At 49.6% G+C, this 24,305-nt stretch overlaps 1 protein-coding gene across 1 annotated transcript; it reads left to right on the forward strand.

Annotated features, from left to right (window-relative positions):
• The first annotated feature begins 11,293 nt into the window (after nucleotides 1-11,293).
• On the forward strand, nucleotides 11,294-19,619 carry NXNL1 (nucleoredoxin like 1). Its single transcript, XM_007995725.3, has 2 exons — nucleotides 11,294-11,676; nucleotides 19,089-19,619. Exons 1-2 carry the CDS (start codon nucleotides 11,351-11,353, stop codon nucleotides 19,399-19,401), a joined length of 639 nt encoding a protein of 212 aa, XP_007993916.3. The 5' UTR covers nucleotides 11,294-11,350; the 3' UTR covers nucleotides 19,402-19,619.
• Nucleotides 19,620-24,305: the final 4,686 nt, after the last annotated feature.

Genomic DNA, 24,305 nt, shown 5'->3' on the forward strand with positions numbered 1-24,305 from the left:
GGGTGCCAAACCCATATCCTCTCCTATCCTCAATACCTCCCTCCACAAGCCAGTATTCTGTTCTGGATCTCAGACATGCTTTCTTTACTATTCCTTTGCACCCTTCATCCCAGCCTCTCTTTGCTTTCACTTGGACTGACCCTGACACCCATCAGGCTCAGCGAATTACCTGGGCTGTACTGCCGCAAGGCTTCACGGACAGCCCCCATGAGTTCAGTCAAGCCCAAATTTCTTCCTCATCTGTTACCTATCTCAGCATAATTCTTCATGGAAACACATGTGCTCTCCCTGCTGATCGTGTCCGGCTAATCTCCCAAACCCGAACCCCTTCTACAAAACAACTCCTTTCCTTCCTAGGCATGGTTAGGTACTTCCACCTTTGGATACCTAGTTTTGCCATCCTGACTAAACCATTATGTAAACTCACAAAAGGAAACCTAGCTGACCCCATAGATCCTAAATCCTTTCCCCACTCCTCTTTCCGTTCCTTAAAAACAGCCCTAGAAGTTGCCCCCATGCAGGCTGTCCCTAACTCATCCCAAACTTTTCATTACACACAGCCAAAGTACAGGGCTGTGCGGTCAAAATTCTTACACAAGGACTGGGACCGCTCTCTGTAGCCTTTTTGTCCAAACAACTTGACCTTACCATTTTAGGCTGGCCATCGTGTCTCCATGCAGTGGCTGCCGCCGCCCTAATAGTTGTAGAGGCCCTCAGAATCACAAACTATGCTCAACTCACTCTCTACAGCTCTCATAATTCCCAAAATCTATTTTCTTCCTCATGCCTGACACATATACTTTCTGCTCCCCGGCTCCTTCAGCTGTACTGTCTTTGTTGAGTCTCCCACAGTTACCACTGTTCCTGGCCCGAACTTCAGCCCAGCCTCCCACATTATTCCTGATACCACACCTGACCCCCATGACTGTATCTCTCTGATCCACCTGACCTTCACTCCATTTCCCCATAGTTCCTTCTTTCCTGTTCCTCACCCTGATCACACTTGGTTTATCGATGGCAGTTCCACCAGGCCTAATCGCCACACACCAGCAAAGGCAGGCTATGCTATAGTATCTTCTACATCTATCATTGAGGCTACTGCTCTGCCCCCTCCACTACCTCTCAGCAAGCCGAACTCATTGCCTTAATTCGGGCCCTCGCTCTTGTAAAGGGACTACGTGTCAATATTTATACTGACCCCATATCCTGCACCACCATGCTGTTTTATGAGCTGAAAGGTTTCCTCACTACACAGGGGTCCTCCATCATTAATGCGTCTTTAATAAAAACTCTTCTCAAGGCCGCTTTACTTCCAAAGGAAGCTGGAGCCATTCACTGCAAGGGCCATCGAAAGGCATCAGATCCCATTGCTCAGGACAGCGTTTATGCTGATAAGGTAGCTAAAAAAGCAGCTAGCGTTCCAACTTCTATCACTCATGGCCAGTTTTTCTCCTCATCTGGTCACTGCCACCTACTCCCCCACTGAAACTTCCACCTGTCAATCTCTTCCCACACAAGGCAAATGGTTCTTGTACCAAGGAAAATATCTCCTTCCAGCCTCACAGGCCCATTCTATTCTATCAGCATTTCATAACCTCTTCCATGTAGGTTACAAGCTGCTAGCCCACCTCTTAGACCCTCTCATTTCCTTTCCATGGTGGAAATCTACCCTCAAGGAAATAACTTCTCAGTGTTCCATCTGCTATTCTATCTACTACTCCTTAGGGAGTGTTCAGGCCCCCTCCCTTCCCTACACACCAAGCTCGGGGATTTGCCCCTGCCCAGAACTGGCAAATTGACTTTACTCACATGCCCCGAGTCAGAAAACTGAAATACGTCTTGGTCTGGGTAGACACTTTCACTGGATGGGTAGACGCCTTTCCCACAGGCTCTGAGAAGGCCACCGCGGTCATTTCTTCCCTCTGTCAGACATGATTCCTCGGTTTGGCCTTCCCACCTCTATACAGTCCGATAACAGACCGGCCTTTACCAGTCAAATCACCCAAGCAGCTTCTCAGGCTCTTGGTATTCAGTGGCGCCTGGTTTTACCTCAAACTGCCACCGTTAAGTCTCTCTTTAAGTGGATAGAAGATCTTCAGTGACAAAATACCCTCCGATACTTTCACCCTGATGAAGTCCTATTCCTTACTTTTATACTCACTCTTATTCTTGTTCCTGTTCTTACGCCACCCTCTACCTCTGCCCAGCTATCTCCACCACACTATCAATCTCACTCTCTCCTAGCCGTTTCTAATCCTTCTTTAACAAATAATTGCTGGCTCTGCATTTCTCTTTCCTCCAAATTCGACCAGGCCCTGACTTACTCACTGCTTAAAAATAAAATAAAATTTTTAAAAAGGTGGGGGGGACTCTGTATATTTTTAAATGAAGAGTGTCGTTTTTACCTTAATCAATCTGGTCTGGTATATGACAACAAAAAAAAAACTCAAGAATAGAGCCCAAAAACTCCCCAACCAAACAAATAATTACGCTGAACCCCCTTTGACACTCTGTAATTGTATGTCCTGGGTACTCCCAATTCTTAGTCCTTTAATACCTGTTTTTCTCCTCCTCTTATTCGGACCTTGTGTCTTCCTTTTAGTTTCTCAGTTGATACAAAACTGCATCCAGGCCATCACCAATCATTCTATACAACAAATGCTCCTTCTAACAACCCCCAATATCATCCCTTACCCCAAAATCTTCCTTCAACTTAATCTCTCCCACTCTAGGTTCCCACGCCGCCCCTAATCCCGCTCGAAGCAGCCGTAAGAAACATCGCCCATTATCTCTCCATACCACCCCCAAAATTTTTCACCACTCCAGCACTTCACTATTTTGTTTTGCTTTTCTTATTAATATAAGACAGGAATGGCAGACCTCTGAGCCCAAGCTAAGCCATCATATCCCTTGTGACCTGCACGTGTACATCCAGATGGCCTGAAGCCACTGAAGATCCACAAAAGAAGTGAAAATAGCCTTAACTGATGACATTCCACCATTGTGATTTGTTTCTGCCCCATCCTAACTGATCAATGTACTTTGTAATCTCCCCCACCTTTAAGAAGGTTCTTTATAATTTTCCCAACCCTTGAGAATGTACCTTGTGAGATCCACCCCCTGCCCACAAAACATTGCTCCTAACTCCACCACCTATCCCTAAACCTATAAGAACTAATGAGAATCCACCACCCTTTGCTGACTCTCTTTTCGGACTCAGCCCGCCTGCACCCAGGTGAAATAAACAGCCATGTTGCTCACACAAAGCCTGTTTGGTGGTCTCTTTACACGGACGCGTGAGACAATATATCATCATATCTATGATCTATAGTGTAACTATTCTTATTTAATATATTTTCTTTATTATACTGGAACAGCTCATGCCCTCAGTCTCCTGCCTCAGCACCTGGGTGACTTACCGCCCACAACACAAAGCCGGTTTGGTGGTCTCTTCACATGGACGCAAGTGAAAGAAAACAGGACACTAAAGCGAAGAGGGAGGCTCCTACCCCTCATGCTCAGTTGAATCTGTGGCTCTTTTTACACTAAATTTCTTTCTTTTTTTTTTCTGAGATGGAGTCTCGCTCTGTTGCCCAGGCTGGGGTGCAGTGGCACCATCTCGGCTCACTGCAACCTCCGCCTCCCGGGTTCAAGAAATTGTCTGCCTCAGCCTCCTGAGTAGCTGGGATTATAAGCACCTGCCACCACGCCTGGCTAATGTTTTTGTATTTTTAGTAGAGACAGGGTTTCACCATCTTGGCTAGGCTGGTCTTGAGCTCCTGACCTCGTGATCCGCCCACCCCGGCCTCCCAAAGTGCTGGGATTACAGGCGTGAGCCACCGCGCTTGGCCTTTTTACGCTAAATTTCTTAAGCCTGGCAAGAAATCAACCTTTTACAGCAGCAGAACAACAGTTCACTGGAAATAAATTTGATCCACAAAAAGGAAAGCGGGTATGCTGGAAGGATGCAGAAAGTGACAAATGGGAATTAGGCACTGTGGTAACATGGGGTAGGGGTTTTGCTTGTGTTTTCCCAGGAGAAGGACAACAACCCTTGTGGGTTCCCTCCTGGCAACTGAAATTGCATTATAACTCCAAGGACTAAGTGAAGGGGGCCAACCCCTCCACACCTGTGGGTATTTCTCCACGGACGAAGTGAAGGGGGTCAGCCCCTCCACACCTGTGGGTATTTCTCCAAGGACGAAGTGAAGGGGCCAGCCCCTCCACACCTGTGGGTATTTCTCCAAGGACGAAGTGAAGGGGTCAGCCCCTCCACACCTGTGGGTATTTCTCCAAGGACGAAGTGAAGGGGCCAGCCCCTCCACACCTGTGGGTATTTCTCATCAGGTGGAACGAGAGACTCAGAAAAGAAATAAGACACAGAGACAAAGTATAGAGAAAGAACAGTGGCCCCAGGGGACCGGCACACTCAGCATACGGAGGACCCGCACTGGCGCTGGCCTCTGAGTTCCCTCATTATTTATTGATCATTATTTTTATCTTAGTGAGGGGAGTGTAGCAGGACAACAGGTGGGGAGAAGGTCCGCAGGGAAACACGTGAGCAAAGGAATCTGTATCATGAAAAAGTTCAAGGAAAGGTACTGTGCCCAGATGTGCACGTAGGCTAGATTTATGTTTCTCTTTACCCAAACGTCTCAGTGTAGCAAAGAGTAACAGAGAAGTATTGCTGCCAGCAGATCTCGTCTCTAACCACAGGGTGGTTTTCTCCTATGTCAGCATAGAACGAATGGGAATGGTGAGCTTTACACCAAGACACTCCATTCCCAGGGACAAGCAGGAGACAGAGCCTTCCTCTTCTCTCAACTGCAAAGAGGCCTCCCTCTTTCACTCCTCCTCCTCAGCACAGACCCTTTACGGGTGTCGGGCTGGGGGAATGGTAAGCTCTTTCCTTTTCCATAAGGCCGTATCTCAGGCTGTCTCATTGGGAGGGGAAACCTTGGACAATACCCAGGCTTTCTTGGGCAGAGGTCCCTGCGACCTTCCGCAGTACATTGTGTCCCTGGGTACTGGAGACTGGAGAATGGCGATGACTTTTACCAAGCATACTGCCTGCAAGCATGTTGTCAGCAAGGCACATCCTCCACAGCCCTAAATCCATTAAACTAGGATTTAATACACTACATGTTTCTGTGAGCACAGGGTTGGGGCTAAAGTTACAGGTTAACAGCATCTCAAAGCAGAAACAATTTTTCTTAGTACAGATCAAAATGGAGTTTCTTACGTCTTCCTTTTCTACATAGACACAGTAACAATCTGATAATCACTTTCTTTTCCCCATAATGAAGAGCTCTCAGAAACAAAAGGCGAAGAGCCATCAGAAATTGAAGGGCAAGGTTTGCCGCCTGACACATAAATTGCATGATCTCGACATTACAACACAATCTTGCCATGTGGCCTACAATAAGGAATTCTGAAAACGACGGGTAATATAATTCTGGCTGCCTTTGGGGTGGTCAGTGCAGTGGTGAGTATACCAGCGGTGGGGGCAACTGAAAATTATACCTACTGGGCATATGTTCCTTTTCCCCCTTTAATTCGGTCCGTCTCCTGGATGGACTGCTCAGTGGAAGTTTACACTGATAATAGTGCATTCATGCCAGTCCCTAATGCTGACAGGTTTCCAGCTCACTCAGAAGAAGGTATGCACTTTAATTTGTCCGTTGGCTACAAATATCCACCGCTGTGCATTGGAATGTCGCCTGGCTGCTTAGTTTATCCTTATCAGAATTGGATGTGGACCGTACCATCCTCTAGTAATGATTCTTATCAAGTACATGATGTGTTCGGTAGCAATTCTTTTCAACTTATGACTGTTAAACTTAATCCACGTGAGGAATGGAGGGTTCCTGTCACTACTAAAAGCAATAAAACAAAAGGACTGCCAGATTGCTCAAAGGAACCTACAAAGGGACCTTTTCTAGTGAATTCAATTGTATGGAATGATTGTAATGCTCCCAAGGCCATAGTGTTCCAAAGTCTAGCTACGTCTCGCTTCCCAAAATGCTGAGATTATAGGCGTGCACCACCATGCTGGCCCCTCTCTTCTTATAACAACATCAGTCATTGGATTTAAGGCCCACTCAGAAAATCCAGGATGATGTCATCTCAAGATCCTTAACTAAGTAACACCTGCAAAGACTCCTTCTTCCAAACAAGGTCCCATTAACAGATTCCGGGGGTGAGGGCATGGATATATCTTTTTGGGGAGAGCCTGCTGTAGTTCAACCCACTACAGCAGGAGGAAAGATGAGAGCTATGGTTCTCAACAGAAGCCACAAGGACTGCAAAGATGAAAATGTTTACCTCCTAATCCTCTACAGACAAGAGACGCAGAGCTCTGAGCTAGAGCTTTCTTTCTTTCTTTCTCTCTCTCTTTTTCTTTCCCTCCCTCCCTCCCTTCCTTCTTTCTCTGTCTTTTTCTTTCTTTTGTCTATCTTCCTTCCCTCCTTCCTTCCTTCCTGCCCGCCCTTTCTTTCTCTTTCTTTCCTTTTCTTTTCTTTTTTTTTTTTTTTTTTTTTTGGAGACAGAGTCTCACTCTGTCACCAGGCTGGAGTGCAGTGGTGTGATCTCGGCTCATTGCAACCTCCTCCTCCCGGGTTCAAGCGATTCTCCTGCCTCAGCCTCCCAAGTAGCTGGGACTACAGGCATGCGCCACCATGCCTAGCTAATTTTTGTATTTTTAGTAGAGACAGGGTTTCACCATGTTGGCCAGGATGGTCTCGATCTCTTGACCTCGTGATCCACCTGCCTTGGCCTCCCAAAGTGTTGGGATTACAGGCGTGAGCCGCCGCGCCCGGCCCCTTCTTTCTTTTTATAGTTGAGACAGGGTCTCACTCCGTGGCCAAGGCTGGAGTGCAGCGGTGCAATCCTGGCTCACTGCAGCCTTGACCTCCTGGGCTCAGGAGGGAGAGCCTCCCATCCCAGCCTCCCAAATAGCTGGGACCATAGGCGCGTGCCACCACACCTGGCTAATTTTTGTAGAGACAGGGTTTTGCCACATTGCCTAGGCTGGTCTCGAACTCCTGGGGTCAAGCGATCTTCCTGCCTCGGCCTGCCAAATTGCTGCAATTACAGGCATGAGCATGAGCCACTGTGCCATACCTAGATCTGCTTTTATTTATTTATTTATTTATTTATTTATTTATTTATTTAGACAGGGTCTTACTCTATTGCCTGGCGGTTGGAGTGCAGTGGCATAATCTCAGCTCCCCACATCCTTGACCTCTCAGGCTCAAGTGATCCTCCAGCCTCAGCACCCTTGAGTAGCTGGAGCTACAGGTGCACCACAATGCCCAGATAATTTTTGTATTTTTTTTTTTTGTAGAGACGGGGTTTTGCTATGTTGCCCGGGCTACTCTCGAACTCCTGAGATCAAGAGATCCGTCCGCCTCAGCTTCCCAAAGTGCTGGGATTACAGGCGTGAGCAAACTCACCCTGCCTAGATCGGTTTTCTTACATGGGGTCCCAACACAGAGTTGCAAGAGTAAAATGAGAGGCAGAAGGAAACTAAAGATACTCTGCAGGTCAGGCACATTGCACCTGTAATCCCAGTGCTTTGGGAGCCTAAAGTGGGAGGATCGCTTAAGACCAGGAGTCCCAGACCAGCATGGGCAAAAGAGTGAGACCCGACCTCTACAAAACATTTTAAAACTAGATGGGCATGCTAGCATGCACTGTAGTCCCATCTACTCAGGAGGCAGAGGCAGGAGGATCCCATGAGTCCAGGAGGTCAAGACTACAGTGAGCTACGATTGCACCACTGCACTTCAGCCTGAGTGATAGAGTGAGACCCTGTCTCTGAAAAATAAAATCAAATGAAGATATCTTTGGAACTCACACATTCCACCACATTCTATTTTATTTATTTATTTTTGAGACGGAGTCATGCTCTGTCTCCCAGGCTGGAGTGCAATGGCCGATCACAGCTCACTGCCGTCTCTGCCTCCTGAGTTCAAGCGATTCTCCCGCTTCAGCCTCCTGAGTAGCTGGGATTACAGGCGTGCACCATCACGCCCAGATAATTTTTGTATTTTTAGTAGAGACAGGGTTTCACCATTGTTGTCTAGGCTGGTCTCGAACTCCTGACCTCAAGTGATCTACCTGCGTCGGCCTCCAAAAGTGCTGGGATTACAGGCTGAGCCACCGCACCCAGCCCATTCCACCACATTTGATACGTCACAGCAAGTCATGAAACCTACCTGGTTTCGAGGGGAGCAGAACTAATCTCTACCCTTTGACAGGGTTGGAGTTGGAGATGCATAATATAATGGCCGTGACTTTCTTTTTTTTTTTTTTTTTTTTTTTTTGAGACAGAGTCTCGCTCTGTCGCCCAGGCTGGAGTGCAGTGGCGCAATCTCAGCTCACTGCAAGCTCCGCCTCCCGGGTTCACGCCATTCTCCTGCCTCAGCCTCCCGAGTAGCTGGGACTACAGGCGCCCGCCACCGCGCCCGGCTAATTTTTTCTATTTTTAGTAGAGACGGGGTTTCAGCATGGTCTCGATCTCCTGACCTTGTGATCCGCCCGCCTCGGCCTCCCAAAGTGCTGGGATTACAGGCGTGAGCCACCGCGCCCGGTCATGGCCATGACTTTCAACCTTCTACACCTACACATCTACAATCTTAAGGTGTGGGTGATCCAGACAGAATTCAGGAGGATGGAGAAAAAAAAAAAATACAAGGTCATTTCCAGTAGCTTCTGCTGCTTCTTTTTTTTTTTTTTTTTTTTTTTTTGAGATGGAGTCTCGCTCTCTCGCCCAGCCTGGAGTGCAGAGGCGTGATCTTGGCTCACTGCAAGCTCCGCCTCTTGGGCTCACGCCATTCTCCTGCCTCAGCCTCCCAAGTAGCTGGGACTACAGGCACCCACCACCATGCCTGGCTAATTTTTTTGTGTTTTTAGTAGAGACGGGGTTTCACCGTGTTAGCCAAGATGGTCTCAATCTCCTGACCTCATGATCCACCCGCCTTGGCTTCCCAAAGTGCTAGGATTACAGGCGTGAGCCACCGCGCCCCGCCCGCCTGTTTTGGTTTGGTTTGGTTTGGTTTGGTTTGGTTTGGTTTGGTTTTTCAGAGACAGAGTCTGGCTCTATCGCCCAGGCTGGAGTGCAATGGCGTGATCTCAGCTCACTGCAACCTCTGCCTCCCAGGTTTAAGCGATTCTCCTGCCTCAGCCTCCTGAGTACCTGGGATTACAGGCGTGCGCTACCACACCCGGCTAATTTTTGTATTTTTTAGCGGAGATGGGGTTTCACTATACATTGGCCAGGCAGGTCTTGAACTCCTGACTTCAGATGATCCTCCTGCCTCGGCCTCCCAAAGTGCTGGAATTACAGGCTTGAGCCACTGTGCCCGGCCCATTTCATTAGCCTCTAACTGGAATTCATCAGGTCCTCTCACTGTGAATGCAGACGTTGGCTAGCCCCGGAACTTTGTCCCCTGTGGAAATCAAAGATAACTTTATATCACATCCTGATCATAGGAGACACCGTAAAATATCACAGATGCTCACCCTGACTTAGACCTTGAAGTAATTAGTGGAGTCCATGTAAATCAATGTGACTTAATATATTTATAAAAAGGTGTGGCCAGTCGCATGCTCCTGCCTGTTATCCCAGCACTTTGGGAGGCCGAGGCTGAAGGATTGCTTGAGCCCAGGATTTGGAGGCCAGCCTGGGCAATATGGCAAAACCCCATCTCTACTAAAAATACAAAAAAATTAGCCAGACGTGGTGGCGTGCAACTCTAGTGCCAGCTAACAGGAACGCTGAAATAGAAGGATCACTCAAGCTTTGGAGATCAAGGCTGCAGTGAGCCATGACCACACCACTGCACTCCAGCCTGGGTGCCTTGACAGAGTGAGACCCGGTCTCAAAAAATATACATACAAAAAAGTCAGATATTTAAATTTTTATTTTTATTTATTTATTTTGGAGACAGAGTTTCGCTCTATTCCCCAGGTTGGAGTGCAGTGGAACGATCTCGTCTCACTGCAGCCTCTGCCTCCTGGGTTCAAGCGGTTCTCCTCCCTCAGGCTCCCAAGTAGCTGGGATTACAGGCATGCACCACCACACCTGGCTAATTTTTGCTTTTTTTTTTTTTTTTAATTTGAGATGTAGTCTTGCTCTGTTGCCCAGGTTGGATGGAGTGCAGCGGTACGACCTCGGCTCACTGCAACCTCCGCCTCCCGGGCTTAAGCAATTCTCCTGCCTCAGCCTTCTGAGTAGCTGGGATTACAGGTGCCTGCCATCATGCCTGGCTAATTTTTGTATTTTTAATAGAGATGGGGTTTCACCATGTTGGCCACGATGGTCTCGAACTCCTGACCTCAGGTGATCCGCCCGCCTCAGCCTCCTAAAGCACTGGGATTACAGGCGTGAGCCACCGTGCCAGGCCTAATTTTTGCATTTTTAGTAGAGACGGGGTTTCGCCATGTTGGCCAGACTGGTCTGGAACCCCTGATCTCAGGTGATCCACCTACCTTGACCTCCCAAAGTTTTGGGATTACAGGTATGAGCCGCCGTGCCTGGCCTATTTTGTATTTTTAGACACTAGACTCTGTCACCCAGGATAGAGTGCAGTGGTGAAGTCTTTGCAGCCTCAACCTCCCAGGCTCAAGTGATCTCAACTAAGTAGCTGGGACTACAGGCTCATGACAACACCATGCCCAGCTAAGTTTTTAATTTTTTCGTAGAGATGGGGTCTCACACTGTTACCCAGGCTGGTCTCAAACTCCTGGTCTCAGGTGATCCTCCTGCCTCAGCCTCCCAAAGTGCTGAGATTGCAGGCATGAGTCACTGTCTGCTACATGTTTTTTTTGTTTGTTTGTTTGTTTTGAGATGGAGTCTCACTCTGTCACCTAGGCTGGAGTGCAATCACGCAATCTCAGCTCACTCTAACGTCCACCTCCTGGCTTCAAGCGATTCTCCTGCCTCAGCCTCCCGAGTAGCTGGGATTACAGGTGCCCACCACCACGCCTGACTAAATTTTGTATTTTTAGTAGAGACAGGGTTTCACCATGTTGGCCAGGCTGGTCTCGAACTCCTGACTTCAGATGATCCTCCCACCTCTGCCTCTCAAAGTGCTGGGATCACAGGTATGAGCCAGCGCACCCGTCTGTTACGTGTTTTCTTAATGCGTTCGTTTGCAGCTCTCTCCTGAGAAGGGCCACACAGAGAGCCCTGCCCCCTGCCCTTAGAGGCCCCTCAGGTCAAGGTTTAGGCAGATTAGTGAAGTCCTAAGCTGGCTTCCTGAAGATTTCTATTTCTGGGAGAGGAGCCAGTCTGCAGACCGGGGACCACACGCCGTGCCGTTCCCAGCACCCAGCCCAGGATACCATGGCCTCCCTGTTTTCTGGCCGCATCCTGATCTGCAACAACAATGACCAGGACGAGCTGGACACGGAGGCCGAGGTCATCCGCAGGTTGGAGAACCGGTTGGTGCTGCTGTTCTTTGGCGCCGGGGCTTGTCCGCAGTGCCAGGCCTTCGTGCCCATCCTCAAGGACTTCTTCGTGCGGCTTACAGATGAGTTCTATGTGCTGCGGGCAGCGCAACTGGCCCTGGTGTACGTGTCCCAGGACTCCACGGAGGAGCAGCAAGACCTGTTCCTCAAGGACATGCCAAAGAAGTGGCTTTTCCTGCCCTTTGAGGATGAACTGAGGAGGTGAGGAGGGGCAGGGAGGGCTTCCTGGAGGAGGGGGCATGTTTGCTAAAAGTGAAGCATCCATTCTAACTAGAGTGAATGAGCAGCCCCTGTGTGCCAGTCCATCTACTGGGAACTAAGGGGTACAGAGAGGGTACCCACTTCCACATGCCAGCTTCCATGCCACCCCAGGGAGCTTAGAGCCGAGTGAGAGGAACAGATGCAAAAGAGAGACTCAACTATGTAATAGCAAGGCCAAGCATGGTGGCTTACCCCTGTAATCCCAGGACTTTGGCAGGCCGAGGCGGGCAGATCACCTGAGATCGGGAGTTCAAGACCAGCCTGGTCAACATGGTGAAACCCTGTCTCTACTAAAAATACAAAAATGAGCCGGGCATGGTGGTGGGCGCCTGTAATCCCAGCTGCTTGGGAGGCTGAGACAGGAGAATCGTTTGAACCTGGGAGGCAGATGCTGCAGGGAGGCGAGATCACACCACTGCCCTCCAGCCTGGGCGACAAAAGGAGACTCTGTCTAAAAAAAACCAAAAAACAAATATATAATAGCGAACTGCAGTAGTGCTCAGAGGACAAAGCTAGGCCACAAAGTGGAAATACAGTGAGGGAAACCTTGGTGAGGTTCCGGGGTCAGAGGATGCTTCCCTGAGGAAGTGACTTTAAAGAGAGACCCCTAGCTGGGCGTGGTGGCTCGTGCCTGTAGTCCCAGCCACTTGGGAGGCTGTGGTAAGAAGATAACTGGAGCCTGGAGTTTGAGGCTGCAGTGAGCTTTGATCACACCACTGCACTCCAGCCAGGGCAATATAGCTAGACCCTGTCTCTTAAAAAAGTGAGGCCAGGCACGGTGGCTCACACCTGTAAACCTAGCACTTTGGGAGGCCAAGGTGAGCAGATCACCTGAGGTCAGGAGTTCGAGACCAGCCTGACCAATCTGGCAAAACCCCGTCTCTACGAAAAAGACAAAAATTAGCCAGGCCTGGTGGCGCACACCTGTGGTCCCAGCTACTCGGGAGGCTGAGGCAGGAGAATCGCTTGAATCCAGGAGGCGGAAGTTGCAGTGATCCGAGATGGTGCCACTGCACTCCGGCCTGGGCAACAGAGGGAGACCGTATCTCAAAAATAAAAATAAAAAATGAAAAATGTAATAAGTAAATAAAATACAGGGAGACTCCAAGGAGAAGAATGATAGGAGGATGGAGAGTGAGGAAAGGGAGGAGTTCCAGGCAGAGGGCACACCAGAAAGGTTTGGAGGCTGTCAGAGAAAGAATGACCAGTTCAGGGAGACTGTAAGTAATTCCGGAGAGGATTGAATTTACAACGTTATTGTCACCGCCCACGCATTTGTCAAAATCTTCTTAAGGTGTGACAGGTCTGTGGTGCAGAGCCACCTTAACGAGTATAGACATGATCCTCAGGGTAGCAGGGAGCCATGGTGGACATGAGAACTGAGGGAGAGGTAGTTGGATTCAAGCTTTGTAAGGAGATATCCAGCCAGGCACGGTGGCTGACACCTGCAATCCCAGCACTTTTGGAGGCTGAGGCAGGAGGATTGCTTGAAGCTGGGAGTTGAAGACCAGCCTGGGCAACACAGCAAGACACCACCACCCCCATCTCTAAAATTATAAAAAGAAAAATTATGAAAGGTGGCCTGGCGCAGTGGCTCGTGCCTGTAATCCCAGCACTTTGGGAGACCAAGGTGGGTGGAACACCTGAGGTCAGGAGTTCAAGACCAACCTGGCCAACATGGCGAAACCCCGTCTCTACTAAAGACACAAAAATTAGCCGGGCGTGCTGGTGGGTATCTGTAGTCCCAGCTACTCAGGAGGGTGAAGCATGAGAATCACTTGAACCCGGGAGGCAGAGGGTGCAGGGAGCCAAGATCGTGCCGCTGCACTTCAGCCTGAGCAACAGAGCGAGACTGTCTCAAAAAAAAGAAAAAATGTAAAAACATCCTCTTTAAAAAATTACAAAAGGAGCTGCCCAGTAAACAGTAGTATAGTTTGACTTTTTATTATGAAAAAATGTTCACACATAGCAAAAAGTTGAAAGAAGTGTACAATGAAACCCACCACAATTATTAACATTTTGCCATATTCACTTTGTCCACACACATGTGTATAGTTTGTGCTAAACGATTTGAAAGTGACTTGCAGACTTCATGACATTTTCCCAATGTCATGCCTTTTGTTACTCAACAAGTTGGAAGTTTCTGGTCATCAGAGTTTGGACATCATCAGAGTTTGAACACCGAATCCTGCCCACTGCCCTCGGCAGCTAAGGAGATTCCTCCCCGATGCTAGCAACGCTTCCTTCCCTGAGGCAGAGACACCAGCTGCAGACAAATGCTCATCTTGCCTGAGACAGGGTCCTCTCAACAAAACATTCACCCAGACTAGTTTTTTTTTTTTTTTTTTTTTTTTTTTTTTTTTGAGGCGGAGTTTCGCTCTGTCGCCCAGGCTGGAGTGCAGTGGCCGGATCTCAGCTCACTGCAAGCTCCGCCTCCCGGGTTCACGCCATTCTCCTGCCTCGAGACTCCCGAGTAGCTGGGACTACAGGCGCCCGCCACCTCGCCCGGCTAGATTTTTGTATTTTTTAGTAGAGACGGGGTTTCACCGGGTTAGCCAGGATGGTCTTGATCTCCTGACCTCGTGATCCGCCCGTCTCGGCCTCCCAAAGTGCTGGGATTACAGGCTTGAGCCACCGCGCCCGGCCCAGACTAGTTTGTTATCTGGGCATTTCCCATTCCACAGCCCCCATAGATGGGACGTCCAGTTAAATGAAATTTCAGGCTGGGTGCAGTGGCTCATGCCTATAATCCCAGTGCTTCGGGAGGCAGAGTTGGAAGGATCACTTGAGGCCAGGAGTTCAAAACCAGCCTGAACAACATAGCAAGACCATATCTTTACAAAAACTTTTAAAAAAGTAGTCAGGTGTGGTGGTTCAAGCCTGTAGTCCCAGCTACTCAGGAGTAGAGGCTACAGGATCACCTGAGCCCAGGAGTTTAAAGTTAGCACAATCTATGATCCCACCATTGCACTCTAGCCTGGGTGACAGATGGAGGCGCTTTCTCTAAAAAAAAAAAAAAAAAAAAAAAAAAAAAGAAAGAAAAAAAAAGAGATAAACAATAAATAATCTTTCTTTTAGTGTAAGTATGTCCCATGCATTTGGATATACTTATACTAAAAGATTATTCATTGTTTATTCGAAATTCAAATTTAACTAGTGTGTGTATTTATATGTATAATAGAGAGAGATGGGGTCTCGTTATGTTCCCCAAGCTGGTCTCAAACCCTCAAGCAATCCTCCCACCTCGGCCTTCCAAAGTGCTGGGATTACAGGGGTGAGCCACTGTACCCAGCCTCAACTTTTTATTTTTATTTTTTTAAGAGAGGGAGTGTCTTATATTTTTAATTGCTAAACCTGGCAATCTACTCATGGGATTTTGTAAGTATCATGGGTTCTCTTTGTGGCAGTCTGGAAAAGGGCCATGGAAGGATCCAGCAGGCTGAAATTAAGAACTGTTAGCTATGGCCAGGCGCAATGGCTCATGCCTGTAATCCCAGCCTTTTGGGAGACCAAGGCAGGTGGATCACTTGAAGTGAGGAATTTGAGACCAGCCTGGCCAACATGATGAAACCTCATCTCTACTAAAAACACAAAAATTAACTGACTGTGGTGGCACACTCCTGTAGTCCCAGTTACTCAGGAGGCTGAAGCAGGAGAATCACTTGAACTCAGGAAGCAGAGGTTGCAGTGAGCCAAGATCATGCCACTGCATTCCAGCCTCAGCTACACAGCAAGACTCTGTCTTAAACAAACAAACAAAAAAAGCCGGGCGCGGTGGCTCATGCCTGTAATCCCAGGGAGGCCGCTTTGTGTTGGGACTCACCTGTATTCCCAGCTACTTGGGAGCCTGAGGCAGGAGAATTGCTTCAACCCAGGAGGCAGAGGTTGCAGTGAACTGAGATCGCGCCATTGCACTCCAGCCTGGGCAACAAGACCGAAACTCCATCTCAAATAATAAAAATTAAAAAATAGGCTGCGCGTGGTGGCTCATGCCTGTAATTTCAGCACTTTAGGAGGCCAAGGCAGGTGGATCACCTGAGGTCAAGAGTTCAAGACCAGCTTGGCCAACATGGTGAAACCCCATCTCTACTAAAAATACAAAAATTAGCCTGGTGTGGTGGCAGACGCCTGTAATCCCAACTACTTGGGACGCTGAGGCAGGAGAATCACTTGGACCAGGGAGGCAGAGGTTGCAGTGAGCCGAGATTACGCCATTGCATTCCAGCCTGGGCGACAGAGCGAGACTCTGTCTCAAATAAATAAATAAATAAATAAATAAATAAATAAATAAAATTTTGAAAAAATGAAAAATACATATAATTAATTATAAAAGAAAAATAAAGGATTGTGGGTTGAGCCTGGTGCCTGTAGTCCCAGCTACTTGGGAGGCTGAGACGGGAGGATCTCTTGAGCCCAGGAGTTCAAGGCCAGGAAAAAAAAAAAAAAAACAGAACTCTGGGTGTTGGGCCCAGTTTGGCAGCTGCCTCTACTCCAGGATGAGAGGGTGGAGGGTGCAGGATTTGGGCCTAGATGAGTTTGGTCCAGGGTCTCCTAGGGATGTGGAAAGCTTCCCATTGACTTCCCTTAAGACTTAGAACAAAGCTGAGGCTGGGCACAGTGGCTCATGCCTGTAATCCCAGCACTTTGGAAGGCTGAGGCAGGAGGATTGCATGAGCTCAGGAGTTTGGGACCAGCTCAGGCAACATAGTGAGACCCTGTCTCTACAAAACAATTTAAAAATTAGCCAGGTATGGTGTTACGAGCCTGTAGTCCAGCTACTTGGAAGGCTGAGGCCACAGGATTGCTTCAGCCTGGAAGGTTGAGGCTGCAGGGAGCTGTGATTGTACCAGTGCTCTCCAGCCTGGGTGACAGAGCAAGACGCTGTCTCAAAGAAAAAGAAAAAAGAACAAAATTGATACTCCTTACTATGACCCTCCATGGCCTGTGTGATCAGATCTGTACCCCAGTGACCATCCCACCCTCAGGGCCTTTGCATGTACTGTGCCTTCTGCCTGGAACGCCTTTCCCCCAGTTCTCCAGCCCCCTTCATCCCACAGATCTCAGCTCAGAGATTGCAGCTCGTCTCTCCTTGGAGAGATGCCCTCTAACCAGCAACCCCTTACCCTGCTTCATATCTCTCTATGATGTTTTTTGTTTTTGTTTTTGTTTTTGTTTTTGTTTTGAGACGGAGTCTCGCTCTGTCGCCCAGGCTGGAGTGCAGTGGCCAGATCTCAGCTCACTGCAAGCTCCGCCTCCCGGGTTTATGCCATTCTCCTGCCTCAGCCTCCCGAGTAGCTGGGACTACAGGCGTCCACCACCTCGCCTGGCTAGTTTTTTTTTTTGTGTATTTTTTAGTAGAGAGGGGGTTTCACCGTGTTAGCCAGAATGGTCTCGATCTCCTGACCTCGCGATCCACCCGTCTCGGCCTCCCAAAGTGCTGGGATTACAAGCTTGAGCCACCGTGCCCAGCCTGTTTTTTTTTTTTTTTTTTTTTTTTTTTGACCGTCTCGCTCTTCTGCCCAGGCTGGAGTGCAGTGGCACAATCTTGGCTCGCTGCAACCTTGGCCTCCCAGGTTCAAGCAATTTTCCTGCCTCAGCCTCCTGAGTAGCTGGGATTACAGGCACTCGTCATCACACCCAGCTAATTTTTTTGTATTTTTAGCAGAGATGAGGTTTCACCATGTTGGCCAGGCTGGTCTCAAACTCATGACCTCTGGTGACCCACCCATCTCAGCCTCCCAAAGTGCTGAGATTACAGGCATGAGCCACCGCACCCTCTCTCTGACTTTTAGCAATACTCATTCATTCATTCATTCATTCATTCATCCTATATATGTTTCCTGAGCACTTACACTGTGTCCCTCCACTGCTTCAGGCACTGGGAACACCAGTGGATGGTGACAGAAACCTGTGTCCTTGAATCTACAGTTCTGTTGTAGGAGAAAATGATAAGGCAGGAGAATTTTTTTTTCCTTCGTCTTCCAGGCTGGAGTGCAGTGGCACAATCTCGGCTGGCTGCAACCTCCGCCTCCAGGGTTCAAGCGATTCTCGTGCCTCAGCCTCCCTGGTAGCTGGGATTACAGGCGCCTGCCACCACACCCGGCTGATTTCTTTGTATTTTTAGTAGAGATGGGGTTTCACCATGTTAGCCAAGCTGGTCTCGAACTCCTGGCCTCCGGTGAGCTGCCTATCTCAGCCTCCCAAAGTGCTGAGATTATAGGCATGAGCCACCGCGCCCGCCAAGCAGGAGAAATTTTAAAAACCATACCTGACGTTGGATGCTGAAAGGAACTTCGGAGAAAGACACTGCCTTGGGATGTTATTCTATTTTTGAGACAGGATCTGGCTCTGTCACCGGAGCTGGAGTGCAGTGATGCAATCATAGCTCACTGCAGCCTGGAAATTCTGGGCTCAAGCGATCCTTCTGTAGCAGGAGGAGCCGCAGACAAAACTCCTCAGACACCGGATTAAAGAAGGAAGAGGTTTTTCATTCCGCCGGGACTCGCGTCTTAAGAACCGAGCTCCCTGAAGAAGAAATACGTGACCTTTTTAAAGGCTTACAACTTTAAGGGATCCATGTAAAAGGGTCATGATAAATCAAGCAAGCGTGGAAAATGTGATAGGGGTCTACATGCTTCAGCTAACAAAAAGTTTTACAGTGCTTTCTCATACAATGTCTGGAATTTACAGATAACACTAATAGTTTTGGTCAGGGGTTATTATTATTATTATTATTATTATTATTATTTTAACCACCAGTGCCAGGTGGTGGTGCCAAGGTCGTCTAGCTATTTATCTTACTTCTGTTTCTTTCCAACTTTTTGCTTTCTCCCCCTTCTCCTGTCTTATAAACTAGGGAACAGGGGAGATGGGGGAAAAGCTGGGAAGGACAACAGGAGAAGTGGTGGTCTCATTCTATACTTCTCCCTCGGCCTCCTGAGTACCTGGGACTACAGGAGTGCACCACCACGCCCTGCTTTATGTATGTATGTATGTATGTATGTATGTATTTATTGGTAGAGACAGGGTCTTACTACGTTGTCCTTGTGTCTTGCGATGTGAGGTCTCCGTACTACAGGGTCTTAGCCTGCAAATGTCTGAGGAGAGCGCTCCGAGCGCATGGCACAGCCAGCGCAAATGCCCGAGGTTGGAGCATGCCTGGGGTCCTGGAGATATAGCGCTGGGACCAAAGTGTCTGGCCCTGTTCCGGTCCTGGTGTGCACCTACCCAGTGCCCGGCAAGAGACAGCGCACACAGAAGGTGCCGCCTAAGTACTGGGAGGAGGGATGTGGGGCTCTCTGGGTCAGCATCAGGGATGTGGATCCGTCCAGACTGACCTGCCCACTCCGCAGGGACCTCGGGCGCCAGTTCTCCGTGGAGCGCCTGCCGGCGGTTGTGGTGCTCAAGCCGGACGGGGACGTGCTCACTCGCGACGGCGCCGACGAGATCCAGCGCCTGGGCACTGCCTGCTTTGCCAACTGGCAGGAGGCAGCCGAGGTGCTGGACCGCAACTTCCAGCTGCCAGAGGACCTGGAGGACCAGGAGCCACGGAGCCTTACCGAGTGCCTGCGCCGCCGCAAGTACCGCGTGGAAAAGGCGGCGCGAGGCGGTCGCGACCCCGGGGGAGGGGGTGGGGAGGAGGGCGGGGCCGGGGGACTGTTCTGACCCCCTAGGGTGGAGGAGAGGTGTGGGGTTTGGTGATGAACCTCCACCCCCACCCCACCCCCGCACGCCTGTAATCCCAGCACTTGGGGAGGCCGAGGCGGGAGGATCGCTTGAGCCCAGGAGTTCGAGATCAGCCTGGGCAACAGAGTGAGACCCTGACTTTACGAAAATTAAAAATTAACCCGGTGTGGTGGCGCGCACCTGTGGCTTAGCTACCCCGGAGGCTGAGGTGGGAGGATGGATTGAGTCCGGGAGGTCAAGGCTGCAGTGAACCGTGATCGCTCCACTTGCACACCGCACTCCAACCTGAGCGACAAAGGGAGACCCTGTTCCCAAAGAAACAAAAGGAAACCCTCCTCCCCCGCCCCTCTGTAAGACAGCGGGATGGGGGTGAAGGTGGGAGTGGGGGTGGGTGGGGCCAGGGCGGAGAGCAGGGTCACGGGCGGCTGTTAAGACCCGCCTAGGGTGGAGGAGTTGGGGTTTGGTGATGAGCCCCTCCACTCCGGAGGTGGACAGCTGGGAGGGAGTGGGGGTGGAGATGTGGGGTGGGGGGCCAGGGCGGAGGGCGGGACCCAGCAGGGCTCTTCTGACCCCATAGTTGGGGAGGACTGGTGGAGGAGTGGCGGGTCTATGAAAAACCTGCCCCCCACTGCGGGGAGAGAGGGCTGGATGGAAGTCGGGAGGCTGTTCTGAGTCCTCCTCCGCCCCATGTGGGCAGGCCGCGGGAGGAGAATCTGTAACGAGCCTGTTGGGAGCAGAGGAGAGGGGAGGGGGAGGGGATTGTCCGAAATCTCCGCAGTGGTAGGGCGGGACGGAGCTCAGAGTGGGAGCACGGAGTAGGGGATTGTCTGGGTTCCAAGCACTCCTCCGGGGGCAGGCGGGGCTGGGGGGCTGTTCTGAGCTCCCTGATGAAGAAGAGTGGAGGCGAAGTGGGGAGGGGGAGGGGTGATGTCTGTTCTGAGCCCATCCCCAGGAGGGCCCAGAGCAGAGGGACTGTGATAAGATCCACAGGGAGAAGCAGGACAGGACCTGGGGAGTCTGTTCTGATCCCCATGCAGGGGAGGGTGGGAGCTAGGATGGAGCGAGTGGCAGGGGGTTCTCTGTTCTGAGATATCCCCTCACACCCAGGGGTCTGTTCTGGTCTTCCAGGTGCGCATCTGAGTCTCCCGGGTCAGGGTGACAAAGTAGGGAGAGCTTTTCAAGGATCTCTATAAATATTTCTGAGACCTGGCTGAGGAGGAGTAATCAATAGATCAAAAAATGAGAAAATCCAAACTAAAATAGAACAAACGTGCTGAAAACGCCGAGCCCATCCTACATTAAATGAGTTGTCCAGTTTTGTTTTTTTTTTCCTTTGACGGAGTTTGACTCTTGTTGACCAGGCTGGAGTGCAATGGCATGATCTTGGCTCACCGCAACCTCTGCCTCCTGGGTTGAAGCGATTCTCCTGCCTCAGCCTCCTAAGTAACTGGCATTACAGGCACACCACCAGACTAATTTTTGTCTTTTTAGTAGAGATGGGGTTTCTTCATGTTGGTCAGGCTGGTCTCGAACTCCCGAGCTCAGGTGATCCACCTGCCTCGGCCTCCCAAAGTGCTGGGATTACAGGCGTGAGCCACCGCGCCTGGCCGAGTTGCCCACATATTTCATACACAAAATCACAACAATCCTTTAACAACGGATTTATATGTTACACGGGATGTATTTCAATATTTGGTACCAACGTGGGCTGGGGGTTCCCGGCTGCCTGCAGAAGCCAAGTCTCCCAGGTTTCACTCTGTCCCTCGTGGACCGGGGCATTACCAGGGAAGACAGCAGAATATAGACATCAAAAACTCCGCTCTAGAACCATCTCCTGGCTTTGAGACTGTGAGACTATCTACCTTCTCTAAACCCTAATCCCTTCCTCTGAAAAATTAGAATTAAAGCCAGCTTCTCCCAGGCACGTCAGTGAAAAGGAGAAGCAGTTGCTCGGCTCACCAACAGTTTGGGTTGGCCTCTGGCGCCCCCTAGCAGCAGGATGAGTTGATACACCGTCGGGGCGGGGCCTAACATTCCAATGAGATGCAAACCACTCCTCTCGTGTCCGGTCTCTAGAAAGGGTTTCCTGGGAGGCCACGCGTGTCCGTGGAAACTAGCAAGCATGACTACGGTGCGCGGGAGTCTGGCTGACAGGAGGAAGGTGGTTGGGGGCCTGGGAGGCCAGAGGGTCCTGAATACTGGATGACCACCTCATTTCATGCTCACCTCCACTTCCAACCTCCAGGTTGGAAAATTGACCCAGCTCAGGACCCTGGTGCTGCCTGATGCTTCATGTTCCAGCAGCCCTCTCTGGACTCCAGGAGGCACATCTGTGAAATGGGTGCATTGAGGCTGGGCGTGGTGGCTCATGCCTGTAATCCTAACACTTTGGGAGGCCGAGGCAAGTGGATCACCTGAGGTCAGGAGTTCAAGACCAGCCTGGCCAATGTGATGAAAGCCCGTCTCTACTTAAAAAATATCGGCCGGCGTGGTGACACGTGTCTGTAGTCCCAGCTACTCAGGAGGCTGAGGCACGAGAATCATTTGAACCTGGGAGGCGGAGGTTGCAGTGAGCCAAGATTGCACCCCTGCACTCCAGCCTGGGCAACAGAGGGAGACTCTGTCCCCCTGAAAAATAAAATAAAAATCACTTAAATTATCTGTACCTCATACCAGGTTACCTTTTCCAACAAATCACAAGCTATGCAACCTCTCAGCACTGTTACTACTGTTCCAGCCAACATGCAGTGACCAGCCGTCCCTGTCTGGGCAGTGAGGTTGAGGAAGTCCACTCTCTGTCCCTGTCAGGCCGTGTGACTTGAATTGTATAGTGGAACTCTCCAAGTCTCACCCCCCCCATCCCCACCTACCCACTCCCCACCTGTCTGAGCTGGAATGAGAAGGACAGCTTAGCAAAAGGCCAAGGTAGATGAGTCACCATCTACCATGAGCAGAATGGGGCCTGTTAGCAGGGTTAACATTCCAAGTTGAAGCCAGACACCCCCAAACTAGAGAATCATCCCACATACAAACAGCAGGACCAGACCTTGGTATCTGTGTTCCCGCAACCCCCAACAAATAACGGCAAAACCTAAGACAGCACTGTAATGAATTTTGGCCACCTTAGGTAAGTGTCCCCTTATTGTGGGATTTCATGTATGTTTCCACCTCCCCCACGAGGCAGGCTGTGAGCACTGGAAGGGAGAGCAGGGCCTGTCTTGGTCACCCCTGGGTTCTCAAAGCCCAGCACATAGACGGGCTCTCCACTGATGTTCGTCGAATGAATACAGGAAAGTATCTTATATCTCTGTATTCCCACCACCCAGAACAAAACTGTAGCCCTGATCCAAATGAATTGCTGTGCCCCTCAATTTGAGACTTTTCCTTACCTGGAAAACATGGAAAATTCACCCTAACACTGGTGATGATGAACGAGTGAGTGTTAGGCTGAGGCCTGATGAATGAATGAATGAATGAATTAATTGAAAGAAGGAACAGGTTCCTGCTACAGATGAGGAGGCCCAGAGAGGTTAAGGGATGTGCCCAAAGTCACACAGCAAAGAAGGAGGCCACCTGGAAAGGAAGGGTCACCCTCACCCCATACTCTTCCTTGGGGCCATTTTACCTACAAGACTGAGGGCACAGTGCCCACAAACTCTTTTCAAGGGACCCCAAAATTTTCAAACCTGAAAAAAAAAAAATGATTCCAGGCAAGGTGCAGTGACTCAGTCCCATAATCCCAGCACTTTGGGAGGCCCAGTGGGCGGATCAATTGAGCTTAAGAGTTCCAGATGAGCCTGGACAACATAGTAAGACCCCATCTCTACAAAAAATTAATTAAATTAAAATGGAGAAAGGACTTGAATAGACATTTCTCCAAAGAAGATATATGAACAGTCAAAAAGCCCACGAAAAGATGCTTAACATCATTAGTTATTAGGGAAATGCAAATAAAAACCACAATGAGATATTACTTCATAAGCATCAGAATGACTATTTTCAGGGAGGAGGAGGCTGGGTGTGGTGGCTTACCCCTGTAAGAACTTTGGGAGGCTGAGGTGAGAGGTTAGCTTGGGCATACGAAGTTTGAGACCAGACCGACATAGCAAGACCCCAACTCTACAAAAACATTTAAAAAACTGGTTGGGTATGGTGGCTTACAGCTGTAATTCCAACACTTTGGGAGGCCGAGGCAGGAAGATCACTTGAGGCCAGGAGTTTGAGACCAGCCTGGCCAACATGGTGAGACCCCATCTCTACTAAAAATACAAAAATTAGCTGAGTGTTGTGGTAGCCACCTGTAATCCCAGCTACTTGGAAGGCTGAGGTGCAAGAATCGCTTGAACCCGGGAGGTGGAGGTTGCAGTGAGCCGAGATCTCACCACTGCACTCCAGCCTGGGCAAAAGAGTGAGTTCATCTCAAAAAAAAAAAAAAAAAAAATAGGAAGAAGAGGAAGAATGGTTATGATGAGGGAGGAGCAGGCTGGGTGTGGTGGTTCACTCCTGTAATCCCAGCACGTTGGGAGGCTGAGGTGAGAGAATCACTTGAGTATAAAGAGTTTGAGACCAGACCAACATAGCAAGACCCCATATCTAAAAAAAAAAGAAAAAAAATTTTTAAATGCTTAAAAATTAGCCAGGCATGCTGTGCTTGCCTGTAGTCCCAGCTACCTGGGGAGGCTGAGGCAGGAAGATCACTTGAGCCCAGGAGGTCAAGGCTATAATGAACTATGATCACACCACTGCAATCCAGCCTGGGTGACAGAGCAACACTTGATTAAAAAAAAAAAAAAAAAAAAGTAGAAGAAGAAGGAGGAGGAGGAAAGGAGGAGAGGAGGAGGAGAGGAGGAGGAGGAGGAAGAGGAGGAAGGCAGAAGGAAACA

Source organism: Chlorocebus sabaeus, chromosome 6 (genome assembly GCF_047675955.1).
Source record: "Chlorocebus sabaeus isolate Y175 chromosome 6, mChlSab1.0.hap1, whole genome shotgun sequence".
NCBI lineage: Eukaryota > Metazoa > Chordata > Mammalia > Primates > Cercopithecidae > Chlorocebus > Chlorocebus sabaeus.